The 23,671-nt window shown below is 45.3% G+C and overlaps 1 protein-coding gene across 4 annotated transcripts in view; it reads left to right on the top strand.

Moving 5' to 3' along the window:
- Positions 1-23,671, top strand: part of LOC137429322 (protein LSM14 homolog B) — a 130,252-nt gene that overhangs the window by 68,197 nt on the left and 38,384 nt on the right. For 2 of the 4 annotated variants that reach the window (XM_068119276.2, XM_068119275.2), the window contains exons 3-5: positions 2,879-3,047; positions 20,070-20,216; positions 20,589-20,735. In XM_068119276.2, the coding sequence (XP_067975377.2) occupies positions 2,879-3,047; positions 20,070-20,216; positions 20,589-20,735 (463 nt within the window). The remainder of the gene's footprint in view (positions 1-2,878; positions 3,048-20,069; positions 20,217-20,588; positions 20,736-23,671) is intronic. The other 2 variants (XM_068119277.2, XM_078779502.1) reach the window with 1 other exon arrangement.

Here is a 23,671-nt window from a genome sequence, read left to right as displayed (position 1 = left end):
TCCCAATTCCTCCCTGCGGTCCTGGGTCAATTCTACTCCCTCTTCTATCTCCCCTACCGGCATCCGACCGCCTTGACCATCCATGGCACGACTTTAATTTGGGATATCAATAAAAATTTCGGCCACTCAATTTTGACAATTTTTTGATGTTTTTAAAAAAATTTGGTTCGGGTCCAAATCCCACTCCTGACACCAATTGTTACGGATCCGGGGGATGGCACTTCCGTTAGCAAGGGGGGGGGTTAATCCCCTTGTCCTGTTAAGCTGGCCGTCCGATCGGTCCTGGTACTTGTAACGCTCTTTTGCGGGGTGGGATTGATCAGGGTTATTGATCAAGGTGTTATCCCGAATACCTTCACCAATCCCTCCGCAAAACAGGGAGACAAGTACCGCTCGAACCACGGACAAGATGGTATTTGCTGAGCGGTTTAGCAATCCGCGGTTCGAGCCGTTATCAATTGACGAAACCCGATTCCGAGCGTTGGCCAAATCGTGCCACAGGTATTCAATCAGGAAAAGACGAAAGCGATCTGGGAAGAATGAAACCAAAAGGGGTAAGAAATAACAGGTATTTATTAATTATGTACAACAAACCAAAGGAAGAGAAACGAAAGTAATATACAGGACGAAGAAGAAGAAGATACACAGGGCAGCCTTAAAACAGTCTTAATTATTGAACCCCAGACAACAAAAAGGACAGACACCAGACTTACACGACAAAGGAAATTGCAGGCAGGAATGGCTGGACAAAGGTTCGCAGGAAAAAGCTCAGGGAGGAGGTCTGCTTCAAATCCACGCTACGGGCTGGAAAACGAGCAGCCGGCGGCGGCCCCACGTATATGGTTTCAGCGGCGAAAACCCGGCAGGCAGCGCGGTTTATGTTGCCGCTGTCTTGGTGACCCGAGCGCACTGACTCTTGCACCCAACGATGCTCGTGCTCAAACAAACTGCTGGGTGCTCCTCTCTCACTCCTCTCTCGGTTCTTCCTCCTCGGTCCTCTCTCATGAACCTCATGTGTCTCTCTAAGCAGTCCCTCCAGTTGCTTTTATTGCTGTTGGCCGTATCAAGCCGTCAGCTCTGAGAACGCGCCTACCGGTTGGCTCACCGCGGTGCTGGTTGGCCGGTCAGGCTTGCTGACCACCTCTGATGATGACGACGTGCCACGCCTGTTCTGGTGGCTCCTCCCCCTTCTCCGAGATGGAGCACATGGCAATGGCGTCTTGTTGGGATAGCAAACCACTCGCACCGCTTTTGAAAGCAACGAAAGGGACCTATCTTATTTGATTAATGCAACGCATATTCAACTTATTGGAAACACAGCCTTACCTGAAACACATAATAATTAAATAACTACGAAGAGGGCCTATGGTTCGCTACGTGTTGTTCATGGACTAACTAGGGGCCGACCTTTGACCTTAACAATGAAATGGAGGTATTTACACAATAATTTACAAAGGGTATATTTACAACAATTTACCAAGTGCAGGGTTCTCGAAACCCCAACAATATGAATACGCATTGCGGAGAGAGAGCTTCGTTGACAATGGTCAGTTGATCGAGTACGCAGCCCTCTCAAACATCTGTCAGCCTCGGCCTAGCTAGGCTAGGTTGTTTGATCTTGGGCCTAGAAGTAAAATTCAAATTAATTTTATTGAATGGATAGATTGGGATAGAATGCAAGACTTACCTACTGTAGGCTATATAGTCTAGACTTCAGGTCGACTGGACCAGGTACATAGGTCCGACTGGCAGGTACGTAATGAAATCGGTGTACCTGGCTTAAATGAAGTCGGTGTAGCTGGTGAAAAAAAGAAGTCTGTGTAGCTGGCGTAAATGATGAGCGGTTTCAAATTCAAAATCCGTTCTGTACAGTACTGCATTGTAATTTATTGATTTTAATCACCAGGTGAAAATAACTTATCGGTCGCGCCAGACCAAAGCAAGATCACGTGAGCAAGATGGCGGATCATGGGAGTGACAAGATGGCGGATCATGGGAGTGACAAGATGGTGGATCATGGAGTGGACATTTCAAATGACGACATGAAATTTTGTTCCCAAGAGAATGGGGAAAAATTTGAAATGTTTTTTATTTGAAATGAAAGACCTTTTGAATGGATTTACATAAAATTTTGAATGGATTTACATATACATGCAATTGGCATGGAGGTTCGCTTATGAAGCTCTCTATAAATGAATTCATTTATTAATTTATTGTTCATTGTTCGCTTTTTCATAAAAAGCATCTTGCACACGTGATCTTGCTTTGGTCTGGCGCGACTGATAAATTTTTTTCACCCACTATATACAAGTCCTGCATTCTATCCCAATCTATCCATTCAATAAAATTAATTTGAATTTTCATTCTAAGCCCAAGATCAAACAACCTAGCCAGGCCTAGGCCTACAGATGTTTGCGAGTGCTGCGTACTCTATCGACTGACCATTGTCGACGAAGCTCACTCTACGCAATACATATTCATAATGTATTGCAGGCCGTGCTGTTAGTCTCCCGTTTACAGCGGCAGCTTCCTGTGCTGCATTTGAAAAGCAACATTCACTTTTAAAATGATGGGAGAACAGGCATGAATAATGTTGATGCCAAATTTTTCCTTCAAGTTGGATATTTTGTGCTTTTTAGATGGATCCAACTTCCACCACCTGATGTTGCACCATCATTCTGTGGTAGACTGTATAAGTAGCTGAGCTTTGGCTCCGAGTGAAACTAATAATGCAATACAAGGAACCTTTGTAAAGTGAATGAAATAATGAATTGATAGAATCACAAACTTTAACAAACTGATATGTTAACTTGACCATCCCTCCCCTTCCATGAGATTTTGAATACTAATGGATTCCCTGTCCTGCTCCTTGCCTTAGTCGGCGATTGGAACACCAGGAGGAATGGTTCACTACACTCTGCCAGGATGTGCACCAAACCCCAACATGCGTCGTGCTGTACCCCCTACATTCCCTGCACGCTCCATGCAGCCAAGTTACAGTCATGTGACCTCAAACCTGATGGGCCGTCAGTGTGCATCCATGAATCGTATGTATGCATGTACTCCACAAATTGTTTATTTTTTAAAAAAATTTATTTTTTGTTAAAATAAAAACAAAATGGCATGTGAAGTGCTTGTATATTACATTTAAAGGGATATTAGGAGACTATACACTGCTAAACAAAAGTCTTGGATGCATTCAGTGTTTGCAATATATGGAGGTTACTAGAATCAATTTACTCGGTCTTCATTTGTGTTTTTTACTATCATAACGATGTTGACGATTATGAATCAAGCTTATTTTGGGTGAAAATTCAGTGCAGGTAGGATAAAAGCTTGTCGAGTCCACCACTTTAACTCAAACAAAGTTACCTTGTTCGGTGAGCAGTTTGGAGAAGATGGAGAGCTGGTTAAGCTTGCTTAGACAGGTTTAAGTGTCACAGTAACTTGCGCGACATCATTGTTATTGTTGATGACCAGGTAGCCCTTCAATTCCCTGAACTTTCACAACATCGTTATGGTTGATGGCCAGGTATCCCTTAAATTCCCCAAACTTGCAAAACATGGGTATGATTGTTGATGGCCAGGCAGCTCTTAAATTACCCGAGGTGCTGTTTACCATCTTTATTACGTATTTATAAAATGTTTACCATCGATTATAATTACTAGTGAGATACCCGTGCTACGCACGGGTGGGAGGCCAGAAGCAATCAGACAATGCAGAAACGGCGAATGCTAAAGCATGAAACCAATAAATTCCACATTCCTGTAGCACCTTCAGTCGCACATCAGACATGGACAGCAAGTTCGTGAAGGACTTGCATGAAAAACGTACCCATTCGCAAACAAACGGGTATGTTCATGTATAGAAATATTGATCGTGGGTCCGTGGCGTATCTGCAAATGGCGATCCGCAAATTTCACGTTTAGAAAGTAGAAACTGTCATGGGATTTGGTCATTCACTTGAACTCTATCTTTTTTTCATTCCAAACAACATAACTCGAATCACAAATTAAATAACATAAATATAAAAAATAAACTTTTAGCAACATTCGTGACATAATCAAATATTTAAATCCTGATGTGAAGTCCCGTATGGTTGGGTGAATACAATTACGAATTCAAAATTGTAATTGTATTCACTCAATTCCAATCATCAATTGATACTTTAACAAAACGTTTAACAATTAAACATTACGATTGAATGACGGTTGTATTGGGATATTATCAAACCCTCGCATGGCTGTAATCTGTCCACTTCCGCATTTGCGGCAGGTTCATAATTCTCATCAAAATCTAAACTACAGACTTGGCATTTCATATGGCACTCCCTCCCAAACCACACCCAGCATTCCTGTCTGACTTCTCCTACTTTCTGACCCAGCTATGTTCCCTCTCCCCCTCAATCTTCCTCCTTGGTGATTTAAATATCCACATGGACTCCACTGACTCCACAATAACCACTGACTTCACTGATTTACTCACCTGCTTTAACCTCACTCAACATGTCAACTTTCCTACCCATATCCGTGGTCACATTTTGGACCTTGTCTGCTCCACTGGATTAAATTTGCACCATCTCTGGCTCCAACCTCACCCTCTCTGACCACTTAGCTATCACTATGACCATCAACATCCCCACCCCAACACCAAGACATTATCGCACTATCACCTTCCGTCAGCTAAACGCTCTTTCACCTACCTCATTCTCATCCACCCTCTCTGAAAAAATGTCCACTTCTCCCTTCGTTGACCTCCACACCCCTTCCGACCTCACTGACTACTACAACCACACTCTCTCCTCCTGCCTTGACCAGCTTGCGCCTGTAAAAACCAAAAGTTTATTTCACCCATTCTGCTCCCTGGTTTACCCCCGAACTCCGCCTGATGAAAACCCGTGCTCGCCAACTTGAAAGACTCCGCAATAAAACAGGTCTCACAGTTCACTCACAAGCCTACAAGGACCACCTACAACACTACAAAGATGCCATCTCCCGCGCCTGCTCCGCCGACTACTCTCAAATTATCCACTCTGGCTCCGGAAACCCAAAAGCACTCTTCTCGACAATAAACAAACTCCTCCGCCCCCTGAACACCACCACCCAGTCATTCACAGTAGACAACTGCATCTCCTTCCTCTCTTTCTTCCAACGCAAAATTGACAACATCTACAACAGCTTGACCACCGCCGCACCCGCTCCCCCTCCAACCACCTGCCCCCCCTTGTCCTGCCATCCCCTGTCTCAGTTCTCCCCAATCTCCCCTAATGACCTCTCTGAACTCCTCATAGGAATGAAAACTGCCACCTGCACTCTTGACCCATCCCCTCCAGCTTTGTCAAGGCCTCCCTCCCTCCTCTCTCTCCACTTATCATTGCAACAATAAACTCCTCCCTGTCTACAGGCATCGTCCCACCTTCCCTCAAAATTGCTGCTGTTACCCCCATTCTAAAAAAACCTGGTCTAAACCCTGACACCCTAAACAACTTCAGACCCATCTCCAACCTACCCTTTCTGTCAAAAGTTTTGGAACGCGCTGTAGCCACTCAACTCAAACATCACCTCTCTGCCAATAACCTGTATGAAACATTCCAATCTGGAATCCGCTCCAACCACAGTACTGAAACTGCTCTCCTCAAAATCACCAACGACCTTCTCTACTCTGACGCTGGCAACCTCACATCCTCGTCCTCCTCGACCTCAGTGCTGCCTTTGACACCATCCTCCTCACCCGACTTGAATCCACCTTTAACGTTACCGGCACTGCCCTCTCTTGGATTAAATCATACCTCTCTGACAGACACCAGTTCATCTCAATCAATAACTGCAAATCCCCCACTGCTCCCCTCCCCCAAGGTGTCCCCCAAGGTTCAGTTCTTGGCCCCCTCCTCTTCATCCTTTACCTGTCCCCCCTCGGTCACTTAATCCGCCGTCATGGTCTCCAATTCCACTGCCTCGCCAATGACATCCAGCTTTTCATCTCCACCAAGTCCGTCTCCACCGACACCCACTCTATCCTGACAAACTGCATCTCTGAAATAAAATCCTGGCTTCAAATCAACTTCCTCAAACTTAACTGTGATAAATCTGAAATAATCATCATTGGCCCAAAAACGCTCACAAAATCCACCCATAACTTTGCCCTCAACATCGACGGTATCCCAGTATCCACCTCCCCTCACATCCGGAATATTGGCGTCATCTTTGACCAAACCCTCTCCTTCGACAAATACACTAAACAGATCACAAAGTCGGCCTTCTTTCACCTGAAAAACATTGCCCGTCTCCGCTCATCCCTCTGCACGGCTGCAGAAACCCTCATCCACGCCTTCATCACCTCCCGTCTGGACTACTGCAATAGCCTGCTCTATGGTTCACCCTCAAAAATCACCAATAAACTCCAATACATTCAGAACTCCGCTGCCCGTCTACTCACCCATTCCCGGACCCGTGACCACATCACCCCCGTCCTTTACAAGCTCCACTGGCTCCCCATCCCCCAGAGAATCAAGTACAAAATCCTCCTCTTGACATACAAAGCCCTCCATTACCTGGCCCCATCCTACCTGGCTGACCTCCTCTCCAGGCACAATCCCACCCGCAACCTCCGCTCTGCTGGTACCAACCTCCTGACCCCCTCCATCCGGACCAAATTCAGATCCTGGGGGGACAGGGCCTTCTCCATCGCTGCTCCCACCCTCTGGAACTCACTACCTCACACCATCAGAGACTCCTCCTCACTCACCACATTCAAAACATCACTAAAGACCCACCTGTTCAACACTGCATTCAACATTCAACCCACAGCATTTAACCCCTGACTATCTCTTCTCCTTCTCCCTCCTTTTGCTTTAAATATTTCCCTATTGATTCTTGTCTTTTTGCAATTGTGGTTTTCATGTATTGTTATGCATTGTTTTCCACTCTGTCAAAGCGCCTTTGGGCTACTTGAAAAGCGCTATACAAAATAAATGAATTATTATTATTATTATTATTATTATTCATATGGAATATTTCTTTTGTGGGGGTGAACTTACTTTTCAAGATGTCTTAGAACCAAAAGTTCATTGGAATTATGTTGAAATTATTCCAGATTTTGTTAATGTGACCTTTAAAAGAAACAAAAACCACATTTGACATTTCGAAACAAATAAATTGATCCTTGAAAGTGATGTAAACTGATATTGAACTCAATTCATGGACAGTACTGTGTTAAACTTCTGTACGTTTTCCAGAAGTATCTCTTTATTTTGCACATTAGCCAAAATTTTTTTTTACAAAAACAAAAGTTAAATTACGACTGGGATTACGGACAGTAAAATTACAGTTCAGTACTTCGTGTGACCCCCACGAGCATTCAGGAGAGCATGTACACGTTGAGGCATGCTGTTCACGAGATTTGCCAAGGTTTGGACAGGAATCGCTTGCCATGCAGTGACAATTGTCTGCTGCAATTCACGCACGGAGGTCGGCTGCTGCTCCGTGGTCGATTTGACGCGTTAATTCTGCCCACAAGTTCTCTATCGGATTCATATCCGGGGACATGGCAGGCCACTCCATATGCTCTACACCACGGTCAGCAAGAAAGTGTTGGATCATGCTAGCACGATGAGACCGTGCATTGTCATCTTGGAAGACAAAGTTTCCTCGAAAGGCTGCACGACCAAATGGAAGCAATGTTTCTTGCAGAATGGCCCTGTACTTGAACTGGTCCAGGTTTCCATTCAGAACAACCAGGTCAGTTTTGCCCCCTGCATGAAAAGCAGCTCAAATGGTCACCCCACCACCTCCAGCTTGGACTCTTGGCACTATACAATCTTTGTTGTAGGCTTCATGCACTTGTCTGCGCACTCGGACGTGGCCATCTTGACAATAGACCAGCAATCTAGACTCGTCACTGAAGATCACGTGATTCCAGTGTCCTGGCTGCCATTGACGGTGCTCTGGCCCACTGCAGTCGACGCTGGCGGTGTTGTCTTGTCAGGCATGACTTTCTCAGGGGACGCCTGGCACGATAGCCTGCTTGAACCAGTCGTTGGTTGACTAGCCTTCTGGATACAGGCACATTTGTCAGTTGCTGCCACTCAGTCCCAAGCCGATTAGCTGACTTGGTACGGCCATTGCGGACTAACCGGTGCAGCTGGCGATCATCCCTCCTTGTGGTTCTGCGGGGACGTCCTGGCCTCGGTATTGGAGTAGGGACACCCCTCTGAGCATTTCGTTTCAGGATCCTTGACACCTGACCTTGAGTGATGCCATACTGCCAAGCAATAGCACGCTGTTTCATGCCGTAATTTCGTAAAGCCATCACTCCATGACAAACAGCATTGTCGAGTTGACGGACCATCTCCAGAGGCAGCGGCAATAACTTTTGGAGACGTGCAGCAGTTGTTTTCCATTAATACAGAACGCAACAACCCTTGTATACCCGACTGTGAAGCCAATCATCAAATGCACCTGTCCGTACATTTTGCCATGCCACCTGTGATATAATCCTGTTGTTGACTTCTTGCTGCGACAGACAATCAGTGACATGGTTCTTTTAACAAATAAATCACCAAAGTGTAAAAGAAACTCACCAGATTGATATACTGAGTTAAGAAAGTAAACCCAAGTCAAGAAAAAATATATATTCCATATTAAATGCCAAGTCTGTATTTGTAGAATTTCAATAAAAGCCACATCACTGTTCATATCGGTAAATATTATGCCATCGTGTTTGGAAAAACTGGAAAATTATGAAAAGACTATTTTACTCCAGGCGTTTCCAGGATTACCCACCCAAAATATCGTTGCGATCGGTTCAGCTGTTTTTGCGGTACCTGGGAATGGATGGATGGACAGACAGATGGATATTTGGTGAATTATAGTAAGGTGAGCACTATTACCAATGCCCCAATGAAGCCCTCATACACTGCTTATATATATGAAATATCAGTCGGAAACGTATCTCCAATCTCCATGTATAAAATGGGATAATTTCCCCTTTAGCACTTTTTCGATTCGCACTCTTCTCCATGAACGCATCCTAAGCACTAAGCAAGATATTACTGTTGTGTATATATTTGGTTATTAGCTCCTGTTGGACTTGGTCTGAAACCTGGCTTATGGATTGGGTTTTGCCCATCTATCTGCAACCATATTTCAGATAGACCTTTCATCAAACGAGTCAAACGATCTGAGAGGTCAGTTAAAGTATGGTCAGAGGTGGCAGTTTATAACTGCAGGACTGTTTTGAATGCACTGACTGGAACATGTTTGCTCAGGAAGCCATGCAGGACTCACACTGACATTGAGGAATATGCTTCCACAGTTTTATTCCACATAAACAGTCATGTCGAGAACATCACAACCCAGAAAGACAGACGGACATTCCCCAACCAGAAACAATGGATGAACAGGGAGGTCCGCTTGTTGCTGAAGACACGTGTCGCAGCATTTAAGTCCGACGTGGCTTAGTGTAGCCTTGTCTAACCTGAAAAAGGGCATCAGGAACGCCAAACGGAACTACACACTACAGATCGAGGACCATTTCCGCAACAATAGATTATCGGCGCATGTGGCAAGGCATTCAAACCATCACAGACTATAAAAGGAAGAACACCTGCCCCCCAAAGAGCAACGCCTCCCTGACGAGCTTAACAACTTATACGCTCACTTTGACATGCACAACAGGGAGCCAGCTATCTAGGCCCCATTACCATCGGATGACCGGGTGCTCACACTGACCACCTCTGATATAAGGGGCTGTCTATGCAGAGTGAGCACACACAAGGTTGCCGGCCCGGACGGCATCCCTGGATGGGTACTTAAGGTGAGTGCTGACTGAGGTCTTCACGGACATCTTTAACCTGTCATTGGCCCAGGCGGTTGTTCCTACATGCTTCAAGTCTACAACCATCGTTCTGGTGCTGAAGCAGGTTGACTGTGCCAACCTGAATGACTACCGCCCTGTCGTGCTTACCCACATCATAATGAAGTGCCTAGAGACTTGTCCTGGCTCACGTAAAAGCCACTGTCCCTGCCATCCTTGACCAGCACCTGTTTGCCTATCGTGCAAATAGGTCAATGGAAGACGCCATATCCACTGCTCTTCACTCTGCTTTGACCCACTTGGAAGGCAAGTACACTTGTCAGAATTCTGTTCATTGATTACAGCTCAGTATTCAACACTATCATCCCCACGAAGCTTGCCACCAAACCGCACATCCACGGACTTATTACTTCCCTCTGCAACTGGACCCTGGACTTTCTGACTAACAGATCCCAGTCTTTTAGGTTTGGCAACCACACCTCCCCCACCCCAACCCTGAGCACCAGGGCTCCACAAAGATGTGTGCTGAGCCCCGTCCTCTACTCACGCTTCGCCCATGACTGTGCCTGTCCGTAACTCCAACACCATAAAGTTTGCGGACGACACCACGGTGGTAGGCCTGATCACCAACAATGCTGAGTCAGCCGACAGGGAGAAGGTCCAAAACCAGGACTTCTTTCAGAAACGTTGCCTGTGGAGACACGCAGCATCACCAGGGTCGCCACCCACCCCAGCCAAGGACTGTTTCCCCTCCTGCCATCTGGGAGATGCTTGAGATGCATTCATTGAGGGCTGTTACCCACCTGAACTCTGTCACATACCACTAACTCAGCCAATACATTGCCTACCCCCCACTGCCGGATACCACATTACCTGCAATGCCAGCCCTCGCTCACCGGCTCGGTTCCACGGCTCGGTTCCACTGATCTCTGTATACTCTGCACTACAGACCAGTGCACTGTGCTACTTCGACTGCAGTCGCCTAATCTACACCCAGGTGACAAGACTGATGTATGTATATATATATATATATATATATATATATAGATATATATATATATATATATATATATATATATATATATATATATATATATATATATATATATATATATATATATATACATATATATATATATATATATATACATATATATATATATACATATATATATATATATATATATATATATATATATATATATATATACATATATATACATATATATATATATATATATATATATATATATATATATATATATATATATATATATATATACATACATATATACATATATATATATATATATATATATATATATATATATATATATATATATATATATATATATATATATATATATATATATATATATATATATATATATATATATATATATATACATATATATATATATATATATGTACATATATATATATATATATATATATATATATATATACATATATATATATATATATATATATATATATATACATATATATATATATATATATATATATATATATATACATATATATATATATATATATATACATATATATATATATATATATATACATATATACATATATATATATATACACACACATGACGGGATCCGTTGACTTAGGACTCAAGACTGAGAAGGAACAACTGATATATTTATTGGATTCGCATACACAAGCTTGTGGAGAGCAAAACACGTCGAACAGAAGCTCACAAAGACCAACGTTCCAACAAGATGCTCTGAAATAATTCGATCAAGCTTCACTTTATAAAGGAATATATTGGGGTGTGGTTTTAGCTCTCAAGACAAAGATAGGGTGGGCTCATCGGTTCCTCCGAGGTCACCCATGGGTCAATCAACATGTTTACTTTCTAGAACCCTGTTTAAGGGAAAGTTCAACGAGGGTGGATAGTCTTAAAAATGCCAACATCAAGGTGATCTAACAGTCTTATGGGAGACTGGAAAGATTCGGTTTGGTCTCTCAGAGTGAAGGATTATGCCATCAGGGCCTGGTTTTTACAAAACATATAACTCCTTATGAGGATATAGCAAGTTTCCAAAGGAATATTTCGACAGTAAGAGAACATGCCATCACAAGGCATAAAAGTCACACAAAGTATACAATCCTTAAGAGACATAACAGGCAAAGTAATGTAACATAAGTTTTATAAAACAAAAAGCAGGGTTTCAAAGGATATATAGGATATAATAATTTAAGCAAAGCAAGCATATAATTGGTTATATTTGTTAATTGCTCAAACATCATAAAGCCAAAGGGGGAGGGGGATCTCAAGGCCCCACATACTGCCCTTTTCGATCTAAGATACAACGTTATCTACGAGCCAACCAAAGGCCTTTATTCAATCAAGATAGGGAGACAGTCAATGTAAAGATACCATGCCACATGCCCAAAGCACCCCGCATCGCTCTCTGATGGGCAATTCGCGTATGTATGTGAGTATGGAATTGGGTGCTGGCCATAGAGGCATGATCATCCAATGGCGCGTCGGATCCACAACGAAGGCGTCTGGTTTGGCCGGGGTCCACACCCGAGAGGATCTCCCGGCTCACCCTTGGCCCACGAAGGTGCAACCGGGACTCCCCCCTAGCAGGAGCTCGCCCAAGCATTTCCAAGCGCAATCCTTGCAGATCTTCGGCGCTCAATCGATGGTCATGTTCATAAGGCCTTGTAGGTGCTGATGTTCTGGGGAATACATAACATCAGCATCTGACAGCATCGGTTTCTTGCCATAAAACAAAACATTACGATCCAAAGGAGGGAGAGAAACTTCCTTTGAGTTAAAGTTGAAGTTGTTCGAGTCGAAGTCGTTGTCCTTGGACGAACATCGTCGGAATCCAGAGTATCATTGGTGTCAGGTCCCTTGACAACCAGACCCAGTGTTGCAGTCCGGTCCGGAGTTGGGTCGACATCCAGAGTCGAGTCAGTAATGGTTGAACTGCTGTGAGCCCGTGAGACATAAGTAGCACAAGAATCATTAGGCGGGGTCCGTGAGGACCAAATCAGGTTCACATCTGAATCCAAATCCAATTTTGCAGTGTAATCAAAATCATTATCGGTAAAATCAATGTTGGCAGTAAAATCTTTATCGGGCAAATCGACCACGGAAGAACAATCTTCGGAGAGGAACAATCTTCGGAGCGGAGATCTCATCCCTGCCCAGTGGCTCGTTCGGGTCGTCGTTCCAGGATCCGCAGTCCGCAGTCACACAGACAGCCGGAGGCTTGTTTGGATCCATGGTCAGCTTGACGGTCATCACCATGGCTTTTCCTGGTGCCTTCTGCATTGTCCATCCTGTGAAACATTTTCTCACACACACGCAAGGACTAAAGCCTTGATTAGTACACCACAAACCACAATTCCGAGGGTGCCTTCTGCATTGTCCATCCTGTAAACCAGTCAGTGAGCCACTGGTGGGAGGCTTCTCGGTCCCTTCGATCCTTTGTCAATCTGTGTGCACTTTCCCTTAACCTTATAATAGCAGTACTGACCCCCTTCGATGGGTCAGGAATATACGTACATACAACACTTACCCTCAATTATCCCACATACACCCCCTCGTTCTGCATAACCATTGTGCGCATATGGACAACCGTGTCCAACACTTCGTCGTGTGCTATAGCATGTTGCGTCCTACCCTTTGGTTGGCGGCTAATCCCATCCTCGTCCGCCCTTGCGTTGCCCGAGCAACGTCAGTGTCCGTCCTTTGGTGGCCGCGACATTTAATCGCCACGACATTTAATCACCGCGATAGCGCGGGGAAGCAAATATGCTTTGGAGGAGTCCTTCCACCAATGCGCCATTTTTTATCGCCGAACCTGTGGATGTGAGGAAACGTCGCATTTTCCAAATTTCCTACAAGAATTCCCCCCAAGGTTGTTTCAGCCTCTGGCCCAATGGCTGGCCATGGCATGTCTACAATGTCTACAATGGCATGTCTACAATGTATCCCAATATCCCAATATAAATCCCAATATCCCAATATAAATCCCAATATCCCAATATAAATCCCAATATAAATCCCATAAAATTGTAATCCCAATATAAATCCCAATATAAATTGTTTCAACTCGACTTTCAACCAATTTTTACCGCCAACAAACCACCATTAACCTCCCCCTGTTATTTATTTATTTTCGCAAATAAACAAATAATGAAAATAACCTGATCTATTTATTGAAAATAAAAATAGTGAAAATAAATATTGAAAATAAAAATAGAATAATAAAAATAGAAGAAAAAAAATGAAAAAAAATACAATAGTTCTCATATGTCTTACCGTCTGGTCAATTTTTCTCACCCACTGTGACTCACTCAAAATAGATTCTCACTGAGTGCAGGTGTCCTGTTTTACTCTTTCCCCTGTTGGTGTGCACACGCGCCACTAATGCACCCATCCAAACACCATTCTACCACACGCACCACAGATGCCAATATCCACCACAATTTACCTATTCCCTCTACCTACTTTTAAGCTACAGTGAGGGTGTAAGTTTACTACAGTAAGTTTTACAGTGAGGTGGGGTGCAGATCAATTCTGAAATAAGTAGTGAAACCCAATGAAAACCCATCCAAGAGTCCAGTGTAACAGCCAGACAAACACATAGACAGAAGACCCCAGGGTCCCATCAAACTAGCTTGTCCCCAGATCCACAAAACGATTGTGGATCAAAAACAAACAACAATTCCCCAATTGTTGTGGAACCCAACGTCGGCCTCGGATCCCCTTAGAGGGGGGATTAATCCCCTCTTCTATAACTGAACGACGTGGTCCCTGGCGCTGTACAGCGACCTCCGGAAAGGCTGGTGGCACAGCCCCGTTCGTACCGTGGACAGATGTTAATTGCCGAGCGGTTTTAAGCAACCGCGGCACGAACTGTTAACAGATACTAGACCCGATTCCTGAACGTTGGCCAAATCGTGCCACGGGTATTCAATGTGGAAACCTCAAAGACGAAGGATGTGAAGAAGAAGAAGAAGAAGAAGAAGAAGACAAAAGGTAGGAAATACGAATATGATTTATTACTACTATTTACAACCAAAAGAAACCAAGGAAGAAGGAAGGATAATAAAATAATGCAGAAAGAGGGACGGACCAGAAGGACATACTTACTAATACTAATACTAATTACTCATACTCACATAATTACTCATAATAACTCATAATAACTCATAATTACTTACGTAATTACTCATACTAATACTTACTCCTATCACTAATAACTTACTCAATGAATGCACTGCCATCCCAACTTCACCCCCTGTGCAAATCAAAGCACCCCGGACAACCCGCAGCCAATATCAACAACTGAAGCCACCTCCCCGACTCTAGGCAGCCACAGCCACAACAGGCAATCCGCCATCAACAGACACCACACCACACAAACTTTTGGCGGCAATTCAACAACCGAACTCCCAGACAAACAACAACAAAATATCCAATCCACCTCAATGGCTCACCAAGCAGCTCATTGTGTCCCTGTCTATCTCTTCTTGCATCTACACTGTTTACAGCGAGTCCAATTCCTCCTTTAAGTCACATGTACCCAGAGCATATGTAACAACCACTATGTAACAACCACTCAAAACTTAATCCAGCTACCCATACCGATTTCCCAAAAAACTCGTGAAACTTCACCCCCATTCTGGAAAAACCTAGACTCAACCCTGACACCCTAAATAATTTCAGACCCATCTCCAACCTACCCTTTGTCAAAGTTTTGGAACGCGCTGTAGTCACTCAACTCAAACATCACCTCTCTGCCAATAACCTGTATGAAACATTCCAATCTGGATTCCGCCTCAACCACAGTGCTGAAACTGCTCTCCTCAAAATCACCAATGACCTTCTCTCCTCTGACGCCGGCAACCTCAACATTCTCATCCTCCTCGACCTCAGCGCCGCCTTTGACACCGTCAATCACACAATCCGCCTCACCCTGCCTTGACCAGCTTGCGCCTATAGAAACCCCAAATCAGTTTCTTTCACCCATTCTGCTCCCTGGTTTACCCCTGAACTCCGCCTGATGAAAACTCGTGCTCGCCAACTTGAAAGACTCTACAATAAAACAGGTCTCACAATTCACTCCCAAGCCTACAAGGACCACATACAGCACTACAAAGATGCCCTCTACCGCTCCGCCTGCTACTCTCAAATTATCCACTCTGGCTCCGGAAACCCAAAAGCACTCTTTTCTACAACAAACAAACTCCTCAGCCCACCGAATACAACCACCCAGTCATTCACAGTAGACAACCATCTCCATCAGAAGATAAAAATTCTAAATGTTTTGACTTTTGCATAGCAGTGTATGTCTACAACATGGGATTGAATTGCAGAACGAGCTGTAATGAGGTTGGAATGCCAAAAATGTGAAAAAAGTAAATGTTTGTGGTGGTGGCTACATGAATTGAAATATATATATTTTCTGATAATGTAGTTTGACTGTTGCCTTGTTGTTTTTTTTGTTTTTTTTTTTTTTTTTCCCATGCAAATTATTTTTGAACATGTGATCTCACCTCACTTCAGAAGTAACAGTTTAACTTTGTGTGACAAATGTGATTGTGTGAGGAATTTTTTATTGCATAAGTCTTTGCAAATTCCTCCAAGAATGTGCAATGTTAAACACCTGCTAGGTAATTGACGCAAGTATTGGGGTTTTACAAAAGGTCGGTCTGATTCAAAAGGGATGTTGAATCTTGATCTCATTGTTACGGGGTCCTCCCCTATCCCCTGGTCTCGGTAAACCTCCGAACCCTAAGAGGGTCCCCGGCAGAAAGATATGTTATCCTTGGTTGAAATCGATCAAATCAATAATGAAACCACACCAAGGGTTATGAACAAACAATAATATATTATAAATCGCACCGGAATCACGACACAAATAATAATAGCAATTCACCCTACAATCACTATCTTAAGATGGTACCACCTTATCTAGTCCTTGAACCCAACTCACGGCACTCCCCCAATGTCTCTGTACCCCTCCAAGGCGAAGTCGATTCGCTCCAGCGATCGTTGGATCAATGTCCGATCAAAATCAATTGAGGCGTGGACGATCGAAGCAACCCAGAGGTCACGTGGTCCAACACCCAGCACAATAGCGGTGGAATGGAAAACCTCCCAAAGACGCGCTCTGATGTACCCATTTGCGGTTCAATCAGCGAGTCTCCTTATAATCCTCAAAAGCCACTTTCTTGCACAGCCGTCCCCGGCAACCCACCGGGGAATAATGCCCGGCCGACGTGACAAATACCTTTTCACTGAAGGCAGCGCGCGTGGCGAAATGGCGGACGGCTTTCACTCGAGCCGGGGCTTCGAGGCAAGGATACTCCGGACCCTCAATGCAGATACCCGACTACGCAGGCTCCACAGCACTCCGGCGACGTCACCTATCGCACGAACTTCCTTTCAAGGACTCAAAGTTCACTCTCACTGTACGCTCAACCGCTCGGTACGGAGCTTCAACCAAGATCGTCTTTTTACTTCTCCCCACGCCTCTTCTTCTTCGCTCCCTTTTTCTTCCGGGTCACGATCCGGATTTCCGTCCACATTTTACCAGGAGCGCTTTTTAACCTTTTCACCACAATAACCATTTCCTTTAAACAATAATAACCATAATACTTAGAACCCACAATACTAATAATAATAATAACAACAATAATCATAAGTGCCGAATCCGTAACACTCATCCCATGACATTCCCTGCAACATTTTATGCATAATCTCACAATGGTGTTAGTCAAGGAACCAGAATTTGAGGACTATGTTGACTAGGTGACACAAACAAACAGCTGACATCTAAGGATGAGAATAGGTTAACCAGTGAGTCAGAAGGGGTCAAATTTTTAATTCCGATAAACCTAGTCATGTTTGATGGCAAAATACAAATCAAATCAGCAATGCTGCAAGGTCTGTGGCCATACGGACAGCACGATCTGATCCCTCAAATCCAAATGAAGTTCCGAGCACTATTCTCTTGTGATCGTGACCACATTGTATGCTAAATGAACCATTGTGACATGGTTTTTAGTTCCTGCTTTTAAATATTTGTGAGGTGAGAGTCGCTTCCTTTGAAGGAATTACCTTTTGTCTGAATCGCAATGATGAAGCCATGTTTAATTTTTCATATTTTGAGAAAAAGCTGTGGATTTGGTCCAAAGGTGTTTGTTTGAACACTTCCATCCTGATTCCCACTTCCTTTGATGAAATATCTGACATTGGGACTCGACTTGCGATTCAATTCCACCATTGTTGTTGATCTGACCTTTCACCTTTTGTGATTTGTTTCACCGACATCTTGGTGGTGAAAGGCTACGTAGTTATTTTTTCCAATAATCCTGCAATTGCCTCTAATTTATTTGGTGTTCATCTTTGAATAAATAAAAGACATTGCCATACAGCTTTTTTTGGTTATTCGAGCAATTCAACCATTTAAGGCAACAGTGGGGAAGTGGGGGTTTGGGGGGGGGGGGGGAAGGGGGTGGCATGGTTAATTGGGCTTTATCTTAGGAATCTGGAAAAAATGTCTACGTGGAGGGGGCGGGGATGGTCCATGAAGTAATCAGAAGCCACAATTTCCACATACAGTACAACCATATTCATTGTACTCTGATTGGGTACCACTGTCTTAAGGTATTTCTTTTGCTGGGCTGATAGGATGGCCTTGAGGTAAGCGTACTTGTCTGAACTATCTTGCCTGGCCTAGGTTCACATCTCCGTCCGACTATAAACTGCCATCCTGGTGTTTCACAGGCAGGGTAATTAATCAATGCATCTGCCATTCCTCGAATGGATGTTAAACATCATGGTTTGGTGGACGTTAAAGATGCCATGGTGTACTTCTCGTGAAGAAGTGAGCGAAAGCCGGCACTGATGAAATTCCAGATTCCTGCCCTAACCAGGAGAGGGCACCATCAGGGGCACTGCCGCACCCTCGGCCAAGGACGCAGCATCCTCGGCCAGATTCCTGCCCTAACCAGGAGAGGGCACTGCATCAGGGGCACTGCCGCATCCTCGGCCAGATTCCTGCCCTAACCAGGAGAGGGCACTGCATCAGGGGCACTGCCGCACCCTCGGCCAGATTCCTGCCCTAACCAGGAGAGGGCACTGCATCAGGGGCATTGCCGCACCCTCGGCCAAGGACGCCGCACCCTCGGCCAGATTCCTGCCCTAACCAGGAGAGGGCACTGCATCAGGGGCACTGCCGCACCCTCGGCCAGATTCCTGCCCTAACCAGGAGAGGGCACTGCATCAGGGGCATTGCCGCACCATCCGCCGAGGACGCCGCACCCTCGGCCAGATTCCTGCCCTAACCAGGAGAGGGCACTGCATCAGGGGCACTGCCGCACCATCCGCCGAGGACGCCGCACCCTCGGCCAGATTCCTGCCCTAACCAGGAGAGGGCACTGCATCAGGGGCATTGCCGCACCATCCGCCGAGGACGCCGCACCCTCGGCCAGATTCCTGCCCTAACCAGGAGAGGGCACTGCATCAGGGGCACTGCCGCACCCTCGGCCAGATTCCTGCCCTAACCAGGAGAGGGCACTGCATCAGGGGCACTGCCGCATCCTCGGCCAGATTCCTGCCCTAACCAGGAGAGGGCACTGCATCAGGGGCTCTACCGCACCCTCGGCCAAGGACGCCGCACCCTTGGCCAGATTCCTGCCCTAACCAGGAGAGGGCACTGCATCAGGGGCACTGCCGCACCCTCGGCCAAGGACGCCGCACCCTCGGCCAGATTCCTGCCCTAACCAGGAGAGGGCACTGCATCAGGGGCACTGCCGCACCCTCGGCCAAGGACGCCGCACCCTCGGCCAGATTCCTGCCCTAACCAGGAGAGGGCACTGCATCAGGGGCACTGCCGCACCCTCGGCCAGATTCCTGCCCTAACCAGGAGGGGGCATTGCCGCACCCTCCGCCGAGGACGCCGCACCCTCGGCCAGATTCCGCACTCAACCTTGTGCTGCATACGAATGATGCTTTCCCCTCTTCATCCTAACTTTTTGAACAGCCCTCATACAGGACCCTGTCACGAGACGAGACTGACAGCATGATGAAAAAATGTTTGGGCCTTGCACTTTTAAAAGTGACCTTTAATTTTAACTGTGATTAAAGTGATCGGTGTATTGAATGGCTGATCGACCGATATTTTGTTGTATTTATTGCTTGGAACGTTTCCAAATGCTGGCTGACAAAATTGCCTTTACATGGGTTGTTTAGCCAACCATCTTGTGCGCAAGGTGATGATTGAACAAGGGGTCCAGACGCAGGTGGAGGCTGAGCATGAGGTGGAGGAAGGAAGTGCATGTGGAGACCGAGCCATCGGAGGTTATCCGAACAGAGCGAGTGACGAGTGTGAAATTATTGGTAATTTGCCTTAAACCTTTATCTTGATGCAAATTCGAACGTTTTCAATCCAAGGTAAAATTGTGCATAGACGATCCTTCACTCTGTTTTTGAAGCATGGAAAACAAATGACTCGTCTCCACGATCCACTCAACCCAGGGTTAAACCGTGATCACCTGAATCGGGTTTTCAAGTCGAACACACACACCTGTCCAAGCCGAATGAAAAGCTCATTTCCTGGGATAGCTGAAATGCAGTTAGGCCAGCGCTGTTTTCAAACTGGGCTGAGTGGTGCACGGAAGCGACATATTGGTCTTGACATATTTCAACATTTTTGGTTGAGGCATTTGAAGATCGTCTCTGAAAGAGCATCTTTTTTTTCTGTCACTATAGATGTTTTGGAGTTTGAAAAACCTCCAGGGCCTCTAAGCTCTGCTTTTCGTAGTCCCTCCATCTCTGAACTCCAGGTCGAGTACGATTTTGCAGGTGCCAACGCACGCTTCAAAAAATACATGAACACTCAGAAGCTCGGAAACACAGGTACGTAGTGCTGATTGTTTACTACGTGATGGAAAGGTATAATTATCGTTCTGAATAACCTTCGTCTACGACGTAGTTTACATATTTGAGGAAGAAGTGTTGGAATATTTGAATGGTATTGTAGAAATGAAAAAAGTTGATGTTTTGCGAAACATCAATTCTGCAGTCTTAACATTTTCAAATTTAATTCATTCATTCATTAGTTGATTCATTCATTCATTCCTGATTCACAATTACTGCATGTTGCTTTCTGTGATAGTAAATATTGCTGTTGGTTTAAAAAAGACATACGTATGTACACATTTTCTTTCAAACTCGAGATCACTGCATCAACTTTGAAATGTCCATTTAGTCAAATTATGATGCTGTCTTTGATTTTGTTGATCGTTGCAAAGCACACGCAACATAATGCATGTCAGAATTGCACTTAATGGTGTAAACTCTGCAGATAGTATGACCTGTGATGGAGTTCTTCCACTGTACTTAACTTTCCAGTTTATGAGTACACAGCAATATATATATATATATATACACAAGATCGAGGCTCGTGAAAGAGCTAACATTAATCACACAAAAAATCAAACGGACACACAACATATAATGAGGGGAGCGGTATACAAGATGGGGAGAGAAGGGAAAGCCACAAACACGACTTGTGAGAGCAGGGACATCGAGAGAAATGTGGGAGGGAGAGGGCTTGGGGGGAGGTGGGAGAGGTATAAAACATGAACACTGCAAGGACTTCCAGGAAAGAAGTTGGTATTTCAAAAAAGTGGATCTGGGGTGAATTAACGGGGGTAGAAAAGATCAAGCTTTTGGATGGGGGAAGATGAGCGATGGTGGTGAACAGCTGTTTTAAAGACCTGGAGGGAGGTGTGGGTTTGAGAGTGAGGGAGTTTGTTCCAGAGGTGGGAGAAAAGAGGAATGAAAGGGTGAAGGTGAGCGGAGAGTCTTGATTTTGGCGGTTTAACCATAAGAGCGTTGCAGGCAGATCTTGTGCGACCTGTAGGAATATTTGGGGGTCAGAGCTGAGGGAGCAAGGCCGGAGAGGAGTCGGTAGAAGACGAAGACCACCAACCTGCCTGCGATGAGTAAGTGAAAGGCCCTCAGAGTTTGCTCCATCGCGGGACATTCCAATGATTCTGAACGCTTTGGTTTCAACAGCGTGAAGCCGAGCTCGGTGTGAGGCAGGAGCACCAGCCCAGAGGGGAGAACAGTACTCCATTGAGCTGCGGATGAAAGCCTTGTATGTGGTGAGAAGCTCAGCTGTGCCAAGGAAGGACTTTGCACGACGGAGGATGCCCAGTCGGCGACTGGCTCTTTCGTGATTGAAAGACATGTTACACTTGTTTGACCAGTCTGATTTTGTCATGGGCTGCACAGTGAGGAGGCTGCAGACTGCCGATCTGATGGATGAGGAATGGAGCGACACAGTGGAGTCATCAGCAAAGAGATGGAGAGGATTTTCCAGACAGAGAGATCATTGATGAAGACCAGAAGAAGCACAGGGCCCAGAACACTGGCTTGGGGAACTCCAGCCAGAACAGGAAGGGGAGATGAGAGAAATCCATTCAGGGCCACACGTGGACTACGACCAGAGAGGAAGTCCACAAGCCATGCGTGGAGATTTCCATGGATACCATAGGAGGAGAGTTTGGTGAGCAGAGCTAGGTGCCAGACTGTATCGAAGGCACGCGAAATGTCTAGGGAGACAGCTCTGATTTCCTGTTCGGCATTGAGGACCTCCATCCATTGTTGAGACAGCAGAAGCAGCATGTCCAGAGTAGGAGAATGGCCTGGTCTGAATCCAAATTGATGATCAGAGATCAAGCCATTGGAGAAGAGGAAGGATTTGATAGCCGAAGCAATGATGGATTCCATGACTTTGCTGATAATTGGGAGCAGGCTGATTGGTCTGTCGTTGCAGGGATCTGTTTTTGCACCTTTTTGTGTAAAGCGGTAATGTTTGCTGATTTCCAAGATGATGGCAGATGACCTTGAGCAAAAGAAGGTGAAGAGAACAGAGAGAGGGTGAGATAGAGCGGCAGAGCAGGATTTTAGGACCCGTGGGCTGATGCCGTCTGGTCCAGTTTCAGAGTCGAGGCTTGACAAAGTCTTCTCCACCTTGTCAGGAGAGAAGGACACAGAGTCCAGGAGCAGCTGGGTTTGACTGGGTAAGGTTGTACAGAGAGATGGGTTTGGGGCACAATATTTTGAGGCAAACACAGTTGAGGCATTCGGCTTTGTCACGTGTGGTGTCAACTGTGTAGCCATTTGAGGTAAGGGAGGGGGTGGAGGGGGAACAAACACCAGAAACAGATTTGAGCAGACGCCACCAGGATTTGGAGGAAGGAGACAGGTTTGAGAGTTCATTCTTAGGTTGGAGAGATAGTGCTTCCTGGCACTCCTGAGGGTAGACACACACTTGTTCTGATCTTGGTGGAAGGAATTGAGATTGCCTTCAGTTGGATTTGCCTTCCAAGAGGCAAAGGCAAGTTGTTTCAGGGCAACTGCCTCACCACAAGATTCGGTGTACCATGGACGGGAGGAAGGGTAAGACAACTGAAGACGAGATGGGATAAATCTGTGCATGAGAGAGAGAGAGCAGTTTGCTTTGGAAGAATTCCCAGGAAGAATTGATGTCAGAGGCAGTAGAGATGGGAGACCAGTCCAGATGATTGATGACTGCTTGAAGACCGTGCCAGTCGGCCTGAGTGAAATGCCAGACTCGAGACGCTGAGGAGGCTCTCTGAGAATGGCCACGGAGATGTCCACTTTAACAAGCACATGATCAGAAGAACCGATTGGAGCAGAAGAAGAGCAGCAGACATTTGCAGGGAAGTTTGTCATAACCAAGTCTAGAAGAGAAGATGCGCCGTTGACTGAGATCCGGGTCGGGAAATTGAGAGATTGTGTCAGTCCCAATGAGTCACAGA

The sequence above is a fragment of the Myxine glutinosa genome, chromosome 6 (genome assembly GCF_964187855.1).
Source record: "Myxine glutinosa chromosome 6, kmMyxGlut1.1, whole genome shotgun sequence".
Classification (NCBI taxonomy): domain Eukaryota; kingdom Metazoa; phylum Chordata; class Myxini; order Myxiniformes; family Myxinidae; genus Myxine; species Myxine glutinosa.
This window is presented reverse-complemented; position numbering and strand designations above follow the sequence as displayed.